General features: G+C 38.6%; 2 protein-coding genes across 2 annotated transcripts in view; one reads left to right on the forward strand and one right to left on the reverse strand.

Annotated features, from left to right (window-relative positions):
* disp1 (dispatched homolog 1 (Drosophila)) overlaps nucleotides 1-17680 on the reverse strand; it is a 389371-nt gene that overhangs the window by 164513 nt on the left and 207178 nt on the right. The gene's annotated exons all lie outside the window — the stretch shown is intronic.
* On the forward strand, nucleotides 4779-15411 carry adgrf3b (adhesion G protein-coupled receptor F3b). Its single transcript, XM_069703051.1, has 15 exons — nucleotides 4779-4832; nucleotides 6202-6367; nucleotides 6811-6963; nucleotides 7118-7176; nucleotides 7273-7331; nucleotides 8050-8177; nucleotides 9601-9831; nucleotides 10505-10750; nucleotides 10927-11061; nucleotides 11231-11430; nucleotides 11914-12099; nucleotides 12987-14291; nucleotides 14973-15014; nucleotides 15217-15246; nucleotides 15332-15411. The coding sequence occupies exons 1-15, from the start codon at nucleotides 4779-4781 to the stop codon at nucleotides 15398-15400; spliced, it is 3063 nt and encodes a 1020-aa protein (XP_069559152.1). The 3' UTR covers nucleotides 15401-15411.

Here is a 17680-nt window from a genome sequence, read left to right on the forward strand (position 1 = left end):
TATGGTATGGGCAGGCATAAGCTACGGACCACGAGCAAAGGGGCAATTTAAACGCTTAGAGATATCATAACAAGATCATGAGGCCCATTGTCGTGCAATTCTGACTAGTTTTCTGTAAACCTACCAGCAAGAAAAAAAATGCCATATGTATCTTCTATTTACACTTGACAGAAGATTTTTTTTCAAAAGCTGAAATGCCAGCTGATCTTCAGTCAACTTTACTTCCCACTATGCACCTTCCTTCACCTGCTGGCGCGGTCCCTTGAGTTGAGACATTTAAATTAGCAAGGAAGCCATTACAAAATGACGAGCAGAGTTCGCAGGCGATTCTGTTTGGTAGAGCTGGAGGGGCTTTAACACACATTCTGTCAAAGCTGGTGATACTGTAGTGTAGAGCAAATCATTTTACTGTCCTTACAATATTGATTTGGTATTATTTTTTTTAGGTTTTGTGATTAGTAAGTCTAATTCCCCTCTACTCTTTACTGTAGTTACATATTACATCTTTCACTGGAGTTATGCATTCATAATCTTACTTATGAAAAGTATTAGTAACTAAATATATTTCCAATATGAACTTGAAAGTATTCAGTATACAGCCAAAATGGGCTGTCGGTGTTACATTATAATGGACTGTACTATTACATTTTCTTTAGTGTAGCTCGCTGCAGTAGAGCTAACTGTACTCACACAGATACATGTATTTATGTGGAGTAAAAAAGTTCATGACTTTATTATAGAAGTAGTTTCAAATTAAAAAATGTAAAGTAAATCACAAGTACATTAATAAAGTAAATATAATTTCTGCCACCGATCAAGTCTGATCTGGATCTCTATTGTTGCATGTGACTGGCTCATTTGTTGGTAATTATACATGACAAAATGTAGTTAAAATATATAATTAGCTTTGTGTGTTACCACAGATCCTCAGCATTAGGATTTATGAGGCCAGCCGTTTCCAAGCACACACACTTTGGGTAGGTTTCATAAGAGAGGCAGCTGCTCTGTGACCTTGTGGAGGAGACTTGATTTGGTAGACAAATATTCATGGAAAGCTGAAAGGGCCTGCACGTATGCTGACTAATCCGTCAGGCATGGAGACATGCCATCAATGCAAATGCTCTTTCAACACAAAGCCAGGACAACAGTACGTCCCGCAACCACACCCCCCGCCTGCCCAAACACATACACACACACCCCTCAACACGAGCACCCTGTACCAGCCTTACCTGCAATTTGTGATAAACACTTGCTTTGAGTCGGATTCGGATGAGCTTGTGATTGATATGGGCTATTGTCAGAGTTCTGTTTGCTAATTGCATTTGACGGGTTAACCATCTTTTCTCTGTCTAGTACAAATTTGAAGCCCAGGTAAGAACTTTTTATTCCTATATTTTTGTCTTTATGAAAGCAATAAGATTGAAATGATGTGAGATTTTACTACCACCTGACTGTTCTTCACACAACCATGTTTCTGATAGAAATGTTTTAGTATAAAAAGTATCTCCAAAGCATTTAGGTGAAATAAAACAATGTGTTAAATGTAAAAACCTTAAGCCTAAACTTTAAATCTGAGAGCTCTTCTTGGTGTTGCAGGAGAAGCCTTCAGCCTGGTAAAATACACTGAAATGTTTCACCACTGAGTGCAGGAAATGTACATGCTATTCCTTAGATATGTAGCTCTTAACCACTGGTGTTGACAGAAACAGGCTCCTTCCATGGGCTAAATAACAGGGAGCTAACACACATCTTCATGATATCATCAGCATTATTCATGAATAAGCAACCGCTTGTGAAAAATCGAAGTAAGTGAGCGAGTGATTTTTTTTTTTTCTTTGTTACTCCGGGGGTAGGGAGGAGGGGGGGGTGGAAAAGCAGTTGTACAAGAGTTTTCTCACTGGTGAAAACACTACAGAACTGAGTAAGATTTACTGTTTCAATCTTCAAATACAGTGGGTACGGAACGTATTCAGACCCCTTTAAATTTTTCACTCTTTGTTTCATTGCAGCCATTTGCTAAAATCAAAAAAGTTCATTTTATTTCTCATTAATGTACACTCAGCACCCCATCTTGACAGAAAAAAACAGAAATGTAGAAATTTGTGCAAATTTATTAAAAAAAGAAAAACTGAAATATCACATGGTCATAAGTATTCAGACCCTTTGCTCAGTATTGAGTAGAAGCACCCTTTTGAGCTAGTACAGCCATGAGTCTTCTTGGGAATGATGCAACAAGCTTTTCACACCTGGATTTGGGGATCCTCTGCCATTCTTCCTTGCAGATCCCCTCCAGTTCCGTCAGGTTGGATGGTGAACGTTGGTGGACAGCCATTTTCAGGTCTCTCCAGAGATGCTCAATTGGGTTTAGGTCAGGGCTCTGGCTGAGCCAGTCAAGAATGGTCACAGAGTTGTTTTGAAGCCACTCCTTTGTTATTTTAGCTGTGTGCTTAGGGTCATTGTCTTGTTGGAAGATGAACCTTCGGCCCAGTCTGAGGTCCAGAGCACTCTGGAAGAGGTTTTCTTCCAGGATATCTCTGTACTTGGCCGCATTCATCTTTCCTTCAATTGCAACCAGTCGTCCTGTCCCTGCAGCTGAAAAAAAAAAACATAGCATGATACTGTCACCACCATGTTTCACTGTTGGGATTGTATTGGGCAGGTGATGAGCAGTGCCTGGTTTTCTCCACACATACCGCTTAGAATTAACGCCAAAAAGTTCAATCTTGGTCTCATCAGACCAGAGAATCTTATTTCTCATAGTCTGGGAGTCCTTCATGTGTTTTTTGGCAAACTCTATGCGGGCTTTCATATGTCTTGCACTGAGGAGAGGCTTCCGTCGGGCCACTCTGCCATAAAGCCCTGACTGGTGGAGGGCTGCAGTGATAGTTGACTTTGTGGAACTTTCTCCCATCTCCCTACTGCATCTCTGGAGCTCAGCCACAGTGATCTTTGGGTTCTTCTTTACCTCTCTCACCAAGGCTCTTCTCCCACGATTGCTCAGTTTGGCTGGACGGCCAGGTCTAGGAAGAGTTCTGGTCGTCCCAAACTTCTTCCATTTAAGGATTATGGAGGCCACTGTGCTCTTAGGAACCTTGAGTGCTGCAGAAATTATTTTGTAACCTTGGCCAGATCTGTGCCTTGCCACAATTCTGTCTCTGAGCTCCTTGGACAGTTCCTTCGACCTCATGATTCTCATTTGCTCTGACATGCACTGTGAGCTGTAAGGTCTTATATAGACAGGTGTGTGCCTTTCCTAATCAAGTCCAATCAGTTTAATTAAACACAGCTGGACTCCAATGAAGGAGTAGAACCATCTCAAGGAGGATCAGAAGAAATGGACAGCATGTGAGTTAAATATGAGTGTCACAGCAAAGGGTCTGAATACTTATGACCATGTGATATTTCAGTTGGTTTTTTTAAATAAATTTGCACAAATTTCTACATTTCAGTTTTTTTCTGTCAAGATGGGGTGCTGAGTGTACATTAATGAGAAATAAAATGAACTTTTTTGATTTTAGCAAATGGCTGCAATGAAACAAAGAGTGGAAAATTTAAAGGGGTCTGAATACTTTCCGTACCCACTGTATATAGATATTGTGTGGAACAAAATAGGCTGGCTGTGCTGTTGTTGTGGTTTTAAAATGTATAGTAACTAAAGAGGAAGCTGGGTCCGAACACAGAAAATGATGTGGGCACGAACTGTACCACATCTAAAGGTTTTTGACCATACTTGGTATATGGTGCCGCCAATGAGGGCAGGAGTGAACAGTGCACTGTTACGAGAAGCAGTAAAAACCACCACGCCATTATCTGTATTGTAGCCCAGATGCAAAGTAATGCAAACTGGTTTGCTTAGGTAAATATACGCTGCCTATACTTTGGAAGGAAAAACAGGAAGCTGCTAATAACAATGTTCTAAAAAAAATTGGCCGCATTGTTAAATAGTGGACAGTTTACAAGTCCAATACAAATCTTTGAAAATATTGTTTTAAACAAGATCCTGTGAGAACAGATATGGATTTATTGCACTGCAATGTTAAGTTTAGTCTATTGGATTTATGTATAATGGAAATTTTGGCATGACATGGGCAGCAGAGGAAAAATCAGGAGGGTTACCAAAAATATTTGGAGTAATCTTGAGGAGAGAATGATAATTCACAGACTGTTTAGTGTGTATGGTAACCTTTCATTTTTTTTCAACTTATCGCAGCATCTTTTCTGTCTGAAGCCTTTTTTTGGGCTTTAGAAACGGAGAGTTTATTTGTTTTTTTTATTTGCACATGCAAGTGCTGGCTTACTGACTCCTCTGAGCACAAATATACTTGTTTAGTCTTTAGAGGCGAACTCTCCACCTGTTTTTGACACACCACAGCATTTGTCTGGAACAATTTGTCTAAAACAAAAGATCAAATTGGTCATCAAATTGACTGGGACTTAATCTCAAACGATTCAATTTCACAATAATCTGGTAAGTGTAGACAAACTATATCTCTCTTTGGGCTAAAGCAATACTAAAGCATATACTGACAAATAAGATAGTTGATATTGTAGCTTTGGGGCAGTTGTTCAAACTCAACCCTGATTAGTTGACTGCAGACTTTTGAAAACTGGACTAATTTGAAATGCTGCCAGTGTTATTTTAAGAGAGTGCCGTCATCTGCATATGGATGCGAACATTGTGTAATGTTCTGAAGTGCTGAAGAAAAGTGTGATGTTTTTTCAGCCTTCTTATTCATTAATTTCTGCATTTTGTATGTTTTTTTTCCATCAGGGTAACAATGTTTTCCAGGGTGTTTATTTTTTTGATTGGAGCCATGTTCATCTTCTATCAGGTAGAGATCCTTCTCAGCCTAATGACTTATATTTTCGTATAGGACAGTAACCAAGTCTTCACTTTTATTTTATTATTTTTAATGCGCATAATTTACTGTTACATTTATATAACCTGTTTTGTTCAATAACTAAAAACTAAAAAGACAAAATTCAACTCTGTGTGTACAGTGTTTCACCGTTTAACAGGGATACAAAATTAATGTTTTAATTTGTCTTAAAATTGTGTCTTTGACAAAATGACTAATTCTGTTATTGTTGTCATTACAGGTCTTTGCAACTGGTGAGTCATTTGACTACAATGTAATAGAAGACACCTCAGTGAATTACTTCAGAAAGTGTCCATAAATCGTTAGCACCATGAAAGGCCTGGTCCCGCCAGCATTTAAAGTGCTCTATTTTTTTTTTAGCAGATTCTACTCATTCATTTCAATGGAGCTGTTTTTGGCTTAACTTAAGTTGGCAAAATGAATTCACACATTTTTGGAGCTTTCACCCTTGAATGCAAATAGCAAACTTGGACCCTCACAGTGACCTGTGAGAGTTCAAAATGGAGGAGGCAATTGTAGCTTACTAGCTGTTTTACACCACCCACTTTTATTTAGCCTACTCAGTTAAAGCAGTGGTTTACACGCAGCTATTAAATAGGGTTTGATGCTACAAATACGTCTTATAAACATATTGTCCTATTAGTTTGCTGAACTAACTTCAAAGAGCTTTATTTCCCCTCATCAATAACTTTTTTATTGAAGGAAATTGTGCAAACTTGTAAACAAAATGCATGTTAAGAGTAAAAAGAACAGTAACATTATACACTGTATACATAGCCTATAGACAGAAGGTCTAGAAGCTGTTATCACTGACTAATGCCAGCCCAAGCAGCAAGCAGGTTAGCTCGTGGTGCAAGAGGTCAGTACAAGTCAAATATTGACACTGGATGTGTAGGTTAACTTTACTTTTCTACTTTCTGATGTGGCCAGATCTTTACACTGAGATTAAAATGAAATGTAGATAATGTAGCGTGCAGGTTTTTGTGTTGCTGTTTTTTAATTATTAATTGCAACACAAATAGACAATCCACTGAGGGAAAGAAGCAAAGACAACAAGGGCAGTCAATACAGGCCGGTTACAAGTTGTGTGTGTGTGTGTGTGTGTGTGTGTGTGTGTGTGTGTGTGTGTGTGTGTGTGTGTGTGTGTGTGTGTGTGTGTGTGTGTGTGTGTGTGTGTGTGTGTGTGTGTGTGTGTGCGTGCGTGCGTGTGTGTGTGCGTGTGTGTGTGTGGCATGCAGTTAACAACTTCAGTCAAGGTACTCTTGCATAAATGAACTTGCTTTTCAACCCATTAAAAAATACAAAAAGATAACAAGAAATTGTTATTGTCATTGAAGATTTCTACATTGCCGAGCTGATGGTGGAAAGTAATATCTCACTGGAAGCCAAGACTGTCTTGTCCATTTTGAACAAAACCGGCGTAAACGTGCAAGACAGCGGTGGAAATGACCACACAGTGATCTTCTCAAGCAGCGAACTGGTAGCAGGTATATTTATTTTTTTGTGGGTTATCATTTCAAACAATTATTCTTTCATGTTACGAGAGGGAGGGAGGGAGGGGAGATCATGCAATGCCATACAACATACACTAATAACATAGCCAAATAGCCGATAACAAAGGTCCTACAGCGAGAGTTTGAGCTATCTATGCTGTCACCTCCCGACCTCCCACCAAAACACCTTCTCCTAACACTGTTTTGCAAGGACACAGTCCCTGCATCCTGGGCTTAGTACCAACAAAGACAACTGTGATCGGTAAAGTAAAGACAAATAAGCCAAACCGTTTTTCACCTTAATCTCGTACTATATGGGTGAATCCATACCATTTGCACCGCATATAGTTCTGACTCTGGCGTTGCTTGGCCTAAAAAGAGCACTCAAAACTAAACTCAGTGAAGTGAGAATGTTTTGTTGGTGCCTTTCTGTCCAGAGTGCCTGATTATTGGAGAAGAGTCCAACTGTAGCTGCTCCAAAGGGTATTCTTGGAGCAACCAAGTGTGTTACAGTCACAACTGCTGCCGTGACACTCCTTGCACTGAAAACGTGACCCATATCACGCCACTCTGCATTGCCCAAATCCCAGGTAACAGTACTGCTGCATGACAAGTTTCCCTCCTTTTTTGTATTTGTGGTACTATTTTCTGTATGTTAGTAAAATAATGGAATATGGGTCACAAGACAAATGAACCTGTTGAATTCCAAACTGAAACGACTGATAATGTTTGCAATCAACACAGTTTTCATCAATGGAACAGTGTTGACTACAGCCATCTGGGATACTACCAAAACTAACAAGGTACATCTCCCGCTCATCACAAACTGACACAATACTCCATTCGTGAAACTGTTTGTCACACAAATAAAATTGAAATCATGTTCTTTCTTTTCAAAGCTTAAAGCTGAATTTGAAAAACTGAATGGCCTGCTGTCCCTGAACATAACGGGTCCAAGGTATTGTACTTTACAAAGAGATTCACACAATAATTTGTTGTTGTTTTGACACCAAAAAAGATTTTTGACTGCAAATAAAGGTGTGAACAATTTTGGGAAGTTTACTTTTGAAATGTAATAGGTTACAGATTACCCTAAAAGTGTTATAAGAAATGTAATTTTGATGACTTCATCTATGCAATGCAATCTATTACATTTGACCACTTCAATGGCTTTTCTGACAAATGGTTTAAACTGGGTAATAAAGCTGAGAAGTCCCAAAACATAAATATAAATTAGGCAGTGTAAACCTCACAACAGCATTCAACACTGAATACTGTCAAACTTTAATTCAAAGACCTTAAATTAATGAATTGATACAAATTGGAATGTTTTGATTCTAAACACAACACAAATGTAGATCACAACTGACTGCAGAGAAGGAAAACCTTCCCCATAACCTCAAACCAAGTATACATATGTGTTAAGTGATGATAGAGCATGGCATGGTACTGGTCACCATTTTTTGACACTATTTCCTGAATGACAGTATTCTGCCAAATGAATGGAGCCTGTCTAGACATAGACGGAAGGTATTCCTGTGTGGGAGAATGCTGCAAAGCAACAGAATGTGTGTTATATTCTACATGTACAGATACTCTCGTTGTTATTAACCGTATTGATATTGGGAATCAAATGAATGCTTTGTCACTGACCGTCTTTTCTTGATCCTCTCCAGAACGACTTCTAGCTTCACTGCTGACTTTGAGGCAGCGCTCAATGTCAGACTAGACAACAGTATGCTTCAACAGATAGTGACAACGCTGGAAATTCAACTCGGTGGTGTGATTTGGGTCGACACTCAAGGTCAGCAAAAACTGTAACTGTTTATTGTCATCAACCAATATTCACTCAATCTATCACAATTATTTCTCAGCTGTAGTGTAATGCTTTCTTTGGACTATAACACACTTAAGTTTTGTAAGACTGACTTCACCACATCACATGTTGATTTTCTATCACATCAGTGCATACAATTGGGCATTGGTTAAGGAGCTGCTGTCAGTCCAATGATGTTAAAGGTGTAGCGAAATAATGCAAATTAAAATGATCTCTGTGAACGATGAGGGGTAATCATAAAGTTCTGAGGCTGGCCCTGTTGCGTGTGAACAAGGTCCAGCTTAGTAATGTGTATGTAGAAGGGGGGACGCTGCGAGTTTCATGAATAGGTATGTTACATTGCTGGATCATTTGGGATTTCAACATGGATGTGAAGCAGAGTCACATCAAATTTTGTGTCAAACTCAGGGAATTGACATTGCAGACCTTTGAAATGCTTCAGAGAGCCCAAGGCAATAAAGCAAGGGATGGGTCGGGTCCTCCAACATGACAACCCGCCAGCTCACAACACGTGATACCTGCACCAACACAATCGTTGCTCTCTGCTCCTTATTTTCTGGATTTGGCTTCCTGCCATTTTGTTTCTGTTACCCAAAAATGTGACACTAAATTTGCCAAAGTTTCAGGTTCATGTTGAAATTACAAATTGCGCACATACCAGTGTTCACGAAAACACAATTAACAGAGGTGTTGATGTTGATCGAGCAAGGTAGCTTGTACTTAATTAGAAAAGTCTCAGAACGTTTTGATTGCCCCTCATATAGTGTAAAACCCTTAGAGTTTTACTGTTCAGACATACAGTATATTTAACCTTGCAACAGTGCTTGGAACAATGAATGGAAATGTGTGACAGCGAGGCAGCAGGACAGCTAAACCAGAAGCCAGAATGATTACTAAAGCCAACAATCTGGTGTGATGTTTGGGTGAACAAAGAACAGACTGATGATTTGGGTGTACTTTAACCTCTATGTAAGAACATAATGTTTATCCACTTGGGGTCATGAATACAGAGAATTTTGTGAAGTTGTACATAGTGACCTAGTTCATATATTCTGTGCAAAGTTGACAAAATTGAAAGCTTTTGAGTATTTATGTTCTAGTAACTGGATATCCAAAGCTTGCAACCCTAAATATTTCCAGCTTTTAAGATAAATTATCATCGTTCAAAGTAGACACCAAAAACCAGTCATTACCAATCACCCACTGAAATGCACGAGTTACATCATGGCCATGGGGCCAAAAGACGCTGAGGTATGTCACTATGAAAGTCTTGGTCGGACAGATGAATGTAGGGACTCACAAACAAATGACCTTTCTGACATTGAAAGTATATACACCGAGCCTTTTCATAATATATTTTTCCGTATATTTATATTGCCTTTTTGCACAGGAATGGTCACCATAGAGGGCCCGTCGGGTAGCGTGTGCTACAAGTCCGAGCCAAAACTGATATGCAAATTTGGGGAGGCCACAGCCAGTGCTGGCTGGAACATGACCACACAATTTGAGCGCTTCGAGCTCAACAACGGCAGTGTGGTCAAAATGGAGTATAACTGTACCACAGAAGAGCACAAATCTTGTGTTGCAGTTAGACTCAGCAACGTGACAGGCAAATGGGCAGGCAAGTATGGACAATTTTTGCTTCAATTCAAGTGGATTTGAAATTAAAGATCATTTCTTGTAAGAAAATAAATAGCCTATATATTCACACTGGAGTTACACTGGGTAGGGCCTCTGAAACGGCCTCTTTTCTTTGTGGTAACAATTCCACAACATGTTGGAAACATTCTTTTGAGATTTTGCTCCATGTCAACATGATTGCATCACATCATTTCAACTGCACAAAGTGTTACCCACTTAGAAACTTTGTTGCTAGATTCAGCGACTTTTATTTTTCATCCAAAAAAAGCACCTGAATATAAACATAGCAACTATTTGGACAAGCCTTAACTTCTTATTATGTATTGCCCTGTAAGCGAGAGTCACACCTTTATCTGAATCTACTCTGTTCCGTGAGTGGCAGTGAGGCTGTGTAAGAGAACACTTTGTCAAGGGACATTGAAATTTTAAAATTTTAATTTTAGCAGTGCAGTGCAGCAGCTTGGAAGTGACTGCTGTTTAACATGTTGTCTAAATGGGCCACATTTTAGCCTCTATTTCATACACATCCTGTTGTCTGGTAGTTCAAAGATATGTAATTGAGATATTCTGCCCCCCTCCTAAATTGAGTGTCATTTGTAATTTTGAGCCAATTTTTAACTGTACCGTGTAATTTACGTAAATGTTCCCAACAGGCACGTATGAGTGTGGATTTATTCTTGGGTCGCTCAGGCACACAGCTCGGGCTCAGCTGAATGTGGCACTCCTGCCTGATGTGATCACCATGACTATCGATCCCCTCACTGTGGACTGTCCAAGCCCAACGACAAGCATTAGCGTTACTGTAAAAGCCATCACCCCACCATGCGAAGAGTGCTATGATGTTTCGTGGATACCCAGTCATGGTGACGTAATCACAGCTCAGCCTCCACAAAACACATGTAAGACAGGCCTACTCTTTTTCTCATCTTTCTTCCTCCTTACTAATCCTAATGCAAATTTACTAGAATTGATATCAATATAACATGTGATGTCACAGTCTTCCGGCAAAATGCATATATATATAAACTCCACCTGTACAAACAACCCTATTGCTAACATCCATCTTTTGTTGCAGCGCGAGGAACAGTCTACACTTTCATGGAGACCATCCCTTGCAAGAAAACCGCTGACCCACATTTTGTTAATATCACTTTTAAAAACAAGAAGGAACAAGAGAAAAGTGCACAAGTGGATATCCCAGTAATATATGGTACCTGATTCTTTACAAAAATTGCGAACTCTAGTTTTCTTGCATGGACGAAACTGAAATTAAATTAGGTTAAATCCATTTTATATTCTAAATTCAGAATTGCATCTTTTTTTCATTCACATCTCTGGCATCAACAAATGATCCCCTATATATACATTTTTTTTTTAAGCTGGAGATGCATTTTGCGAAGAAGATGAAGTAAATGGAGAGATTTGGCCAAAAGCCCCAGCTGGAAATACAGTGCTGAATCGAACATGTCCAATTGGCAGAACTGGTTATAAGTCACGCACCTGTAACAGCCCTGAATGGCAGGACGTGTACAGCTACTGTGTCAAGGAGGAGCTGAGAAAAGTTGTAAATGCAGCTGACGTGAGTGTGACTTTAATTATCAAGCAATGCGTGACCTCTGAATCTTATAGTTCTATAAGATTTTTTTTTTTGTCCAATCTAGTTATTTACACTGCAGTAGCTTAAATTATTTAAGGTCCCATATTGTACAAATCAAGAATTTCACTTTTATTTTACATTATGAAACTGGTCTTAAACAAATATTGATTCCACTGACAAATGCACACAACCCATATTCAGCGGCTGCGCTAAGTAAGTTTGTGATGTCACAAACTCATACTTATGTCATTTGTCCATCCTCAGCACAGCCAACTGTCCAACCTTATGTTCATTAAAATGAGAATTATCTTTCTTTTAGGCCTGTTATTTAGATTTTGTTTCTTAATTCTTTCAGGTTGACTTGTGTGACAAAACTGTGGACTTCAATACCACAATTCAGAGCTCACAACTATCACTACAATTTCTGTGTTTTTGACCACTAAATAACTTCTTTTTTTTTAATAGGGCTTTAAGAAGGGACTAGGGGCTACCCAGGAGGTGGCAAATCTTGTATTTGAAGGACTCAAGAACAGCTCTACAGACAATTCTGGTTTTGAGGAAGACATAGCCGATATTTCTGCTTCCATCAATGTTCTAAATTTGATGGCCGGTGGATCCCAAAATGTTGTCTTGGAAGAGGAGGTCTTTCCTGTAAGCTTCTTTACATTTACTGGAATACTTGTGAAGTTTTTAACTTTAAGGTTCACGTTTGACCTATAAAGCAGCATTTAAAGAAATTCTCAACACTTTTAACCACATTTCCTCACCCTTCTTAGTGGATTGGCTTACTCACTTATCATGATGGGTTAGTTGGCATCACAAAACTCAGTATAGCGCTTTAGCCATGTGGTCACACAGGGTAAACAGGATGTGAACAGAAAGGGGGTGGAAAGTTGCTGTTCCCAGATAGCTGTGTTCATGTATAGAGCGACAAGAGTGCTAGCCTGGTGTGAACCAGAACCCAATTTCACTACGTGAATATATGGGTCTGGCCTCAGTCCATAGAGAATCGTTTGCGGACGTTCCTTCCTACTGGGCTTAAACCTCAGGTTAATTTTAACCAATCAGCTCACGCGGAAACTGGCCGACACCACAGTGAAGGAGGGGTGGGACAAATGCGGTTAACAACCGTTACTGGTCGCTAATTGGCCCGCCCTTCAGAGTTGCTGTGCAATCGCTAATACGGGCCGAGTACCCAGACTGTTACTCACAGCGAAGAAAACTGAATACTGGTATAAATTTTTGTAATAGTTTTTAGTTTTTTAGCATTTTAGTACAAAATTCAAATCGTGGAAAAGGCAATATTCCGACCTGTTGACGTAATGATGTCATACCAATATGGAGCGTACAACATGCGTTTGCAGATTATCCAGCGACAAACATGTCTGAAACCACTGTATCCAACAGCATCCATCCATGTTTGGCAGTTTTCAGTACTGACATGAGTCTGGAAACTGTTACTGGATTTGGGCTGCTTTTGGGAAAAATCATTTTAGCTATCATATTCACCAGATTGTTTTTGTTTTATTCTCTTTCAGAATCTCGTAACTTCAGCAAGCAAAATGTTGAACTCAACGTGGAGTACAGTTAACGAGTCGACTCGTTACTTGATGTCATCAAAGTACCTTGAGTCTGTGGAGAGTCTGGTGAAACATATCAAAGTCAACCGGAGCAGTGGATTTAACAGTGAAAACCTAGACCTCAAATTCTGCTCAGGCAGTGACTGCAATTTGATCGTATTTGACATTGGTGTGAATCTGAACCAGACCGACGGCATAATGAAAACTGTGGCTGTGAAAAATATAATGGATAAATTAAAGAACAGCTACAAGAATGTAGAGCATACCAGCCTCTTAGTATCAGCCACACTGGCAAACAACACTGATTCGTCTTTAGGAATTCAACTTAAATTTCCCAAAGATCACGATCAATCTCCGGAAGCTTACTGTGTCTTCTGGGACATCAAGAAGGATGACTGGTCAGATGTAGGGTGCTTTCTCAACACTAGTGATGATAACCACACAGTGTGTGAGTGCAACCACCTGACTTCATTCTCTGTCCTTTTTGCCAAGTCCGACATATCTACAAAGACTCTAGACATGATTACCAATGTGGGCCTCGGTGTGTCAATTTGCTCCTTGGTGATCTTTCTCTTCATCGAGTTTCTAGTGTGGGCAGCTGTGGTCAAGTCCAACCTTTCACATTTCCGTCACACAGCTATTGTGAACATCGCTACGTTCCTCTTGCTGGCCAATTGTAGTTTCTTGGCTTCCACTGAACCGAAGATTCTCAGTGACACCTGGTGCTTTGTTTTCACCGTGTGTAAGCACCTCTTTTTCCTGGCCATGTTCAGCTGGATGCTGTGCTTGAGTATCATGCTCGTCCACCAGCTCATCTTTGTCTTCAGCCCACTAAGAAAAAGAGTCTTCATGTTCCTCTCTAGCATCTTGGGCTATGTTTGCCCAATTCTGATTGTGGGATCCAGCTATGTGTATTACAGATACACCGATAAGCCCTACTACAACCCGGAGACATGCTGGTTACATTACGAGAAACTTTTGGTGGGCTCTGCGCATGCTTTTTTCATTCCCGTGGGAACCGTGATTTTGGCCAATCTCTTTTCCATGGTGGTCGTCATTGTTACCCTGTTGAAGTCCTCGGTGCCTGACAGCAGCAAGGCAAATGACAAGGAGACAGCCAAAAGCATCATTAAAGTGCTCGTCTTTCTAACGCCTGTCTTTGGACTAACATGGATCATTGGCTTCTGTCTGCTCCTGTTGGATTCAAACAATATCATGTTTACTATTGCTAACTACACTTTTACCATCCTCAATTCATTCCAGGTAATTTGGAAGCAACGATGTTGACAAATGATGTCTTTTTTCTTAAATTTAGGCTATTGTTAATTTGCATACTCCACTCGAATTGCTGTGAGCCAAAAAATTAATCAGCACTCAAACTGTTTAATGCTAAATTCATGAAGCCCTTTCGATAATTGTGACGATAATCAGAAGTCTATGATATAAACAATAAAAACATCATGTAATGCAAATAAGTCAGACCGTGACAGCTCACTAAGGTCAGTATTTGCCTATTGGACCACTGTGGTTTGTCTTATACATTTCTGCAAAGATCAAATTACATTCAGTAACAGAAGCTGACTGTCACTGTCAATATAGAAAATTAGTGTTTTAGTGTATACAGAGTTGCCATACATTCATAAGGGTAGGATATGATTTATTTATTTTTTAAAGGGAAGATTTAGTTACCATTGTCTGAAGCCACATATATAGATGGCAACCTGACTTCAAAACATAGTAAGTAGTTTGTATTGCCCTGTATGTACATCAGATTACTCCCTGCGATGATACATGTAGTCATTGGACAAAAAAAAAATAGAGGTTGAATATGAAAGCACTGTATTAAGAAATGCTAGAAAATGTTGCATACATTATTTTTTAAAGACAAATATCTCCATCAAAACAAAATCTAAAACCTGTTATCCTTCATTTCTTCTCTTGCAGGGGCTTTTCCTTTTGATAACAGGATGTATTTCAGAGCAGAAGGTAGGTTTATATTTTTGACAATGGCCAGTTATCAGTGTCAAGCATGTTCAAGGATTTCTTGAAAATAGCTCAAATGTTCAAATTCTTTGAAAGAACCAAGAAAAAAGATGCAGTGGGGCCCACAAATGTTACCAATAACCATTGTTTTGTGTTTACCATATACCCAATTTATAAAGTAATGTATCTGTTTTATTACTTTCAGGTCAGAGAAGAACTGCTCAAGCTCATAATGGTAAGTATACCAACAATATCTATTCAGAATCACACCATCAAATGATGGAACATTGATCATATTTTGTTTTTCTGTCTACCCTCAGGGAAAATCAAAAGGAAATAGTGAGAGCACAAAGAATCTGACGTCAACTACGTACACAAAAGACAAATGAAGACGCACGTCAGTTCAATATAATGTCATCATTAGTTCTCTGTTTACTTTTGGTGAGCATTTGCTGCATCCCCAGTGACACAAACTGTAAAGAAGCTTTACATTTTAGACCTGTAGATGCATTTAGTCTGCAAGTGTTGCTAATTGTGCTTGGGCTGCCGGTCTCTAATTTAAAATCTGCTCAATTTTGAAAGGGAAGACAGATGCATCTGTAACTCACATTTGTTAACCAAAGGTGTTGACCTGAATTCCACTGCGCCAAAACATTAAACAACCAAATGTTGTTTTGCATCACCAAAGTAAAATTCCTGAAAACTGACTGTGACAAGACCGAGTAAAGCAGCTCTCTCGCTACCAGCTCTTTGAAGTTGTACTTCGGTGGAGTGGTCTTGACTGCTAACATCCACATGATGACATTATAATAGTGACAATGCTAGTATGTTGGTGTTCAGCAGGTATATTTGCGATGTTTGAATGCATCTTAGTTTAATGTACAAGCATGATAATATTTTCAAATTAGGGCTAAACAGAAAGTATAGTGTAATGTATATGGAATTAACATTAGTTTTGTAAGTGTTTGGTTATAAACCAATGTTTGAGCCAAATTAAAAGTTTGACCTGATGATGGTGCTTAATGAAAAGTTAAGGGATCACAAAAGTGGTTAAAGTCAGTTCATACTAGATACAGAGATGTCTGTGACACATTTCATGGTAATCCAGTAGAGCTGTGAAGTGAAACATTTTTTTAATATATATATATTCTGAGCTGTATATGCTCCAACTGTAACACTGTTTATGAGAAGTGGCTTAAAAACCACAAATGGAACTTCATGGTGTCACTGAAAAAAAAGAGTCAGGACGTCACCAAATCCATTAGGACGCACCTTATGTCTTAAATCCTGCCCTATTTTATGACTATACATTCAATAGATGTTGAAATATTTCAGTCTGGACCCTTTTTTATTTAGCAATACAAAAGTTTCTTTACACGGCTGCAGCAGTGTACAGTTTGAAACTTTCAATTGTGATAGAATTGTTATTTAGCTGTTTGAATTTAACACTAGTTCGAAAATGAAAGTAACGCTATTCGTAACTATTAATAATATCATAATATTAATTACTTCTATTAAAAACGCTGTTAAGGTTTTGCACTTTTTATGTGAACGCTTCTGTTTTCTGCTGATATTGTGCAGTTTGTCACATTTTGAGGTCCAGTGACAAATACTGCAAGACTAAAACAATTGTGGCCTAACAGACTTTACTGAGTTAAATCAAATGGTTGTAACAGTTTAAAATCAATATCTTATCTTTGTACCACATGTAAGCAGAAGGTTTTTTTGTGGGTTTGTGAATTCGGTCTATACATTTAAAACACTTACCATTGGCATTGTGTTATATTATAGTTCCTAGATAGTTAAAAAGATGGTTGAACTGAAACCAGGTTAAATGTTAACCAAAGCTTATTAATCATGTTGATGATTAGCACTTAAGTTTTGATAATATTTCCAGATTATGCTTAGTTTTACTAGTACTGATTGTCGTTATCCTCAACTGAGGGTGACGATACATTTGAATGCCAGTTGTTTTTTAGGAGTGGAGTATATGCAATTTTTTTTCCCCCATTTATATGTAAATGAAATGATAATATTGAACTGCCACTAAATCCATACAGATAAAAACAGCTTAATTGGATGTTGCCAAGATTGTAAGAGCTGACTGTATATTCTTAGAACCAAAAAAATGTTTATTAAGTCTGGCTTTGTTTGATAATTTGATGTCTGTAAATTTACACTGTTTGACGTGAAACATAATCTGTATACTATGTCCAGAAAACAATGGTATTTCTTCAATACCTACTGAATTAAACATAAGGAATATAAAGACTTTTATTGTTGAGAAATTTGTATACCAAATTTCCGTTTTACATCATAGAATCCATTCAGCAGACAACATACAATTGGTTCGATCATAAAAATAAACCAAATTTACACACAAAACCATTCTACGATACTGCTGGTTTGAAAGCGTATCATTAGTTTCCCTACAATCATTGAAAACTCTCTACTACTTTAATGTTAAAACTTTAAAATAAAGCCTGTTGTTTGGTGAATTTAGGGACAGGATCCAAATTTGGTTATGTAAAGCACTCTACTAATCTTTGCATGTGAGGATAATCCACAATTAATTTGTCATCCAAAGTGAGTCCTCCTTTGGTAAAAAGTAATATTCCACTGTTGTACTGCTACCTGTTTTGCTGTGATGTCACTGCTGAGCGAATGCA

This window comes from Brachyistius frenatus, unplaced genomic scaffold, assembly GCF_029030835.1.
Source record: "Brachyistius frenatus isolate BFR_SWC_R1_liver_20210118 unplaced genomic scaffold, ASM2903083v1 Contig_44, whole genome shotgun sequence".
NCBI lineage: Eukaryota > Metazoa > Chordata > Actinopteri > Embiotocidae > Brachyistius > Brachyistius frenatus.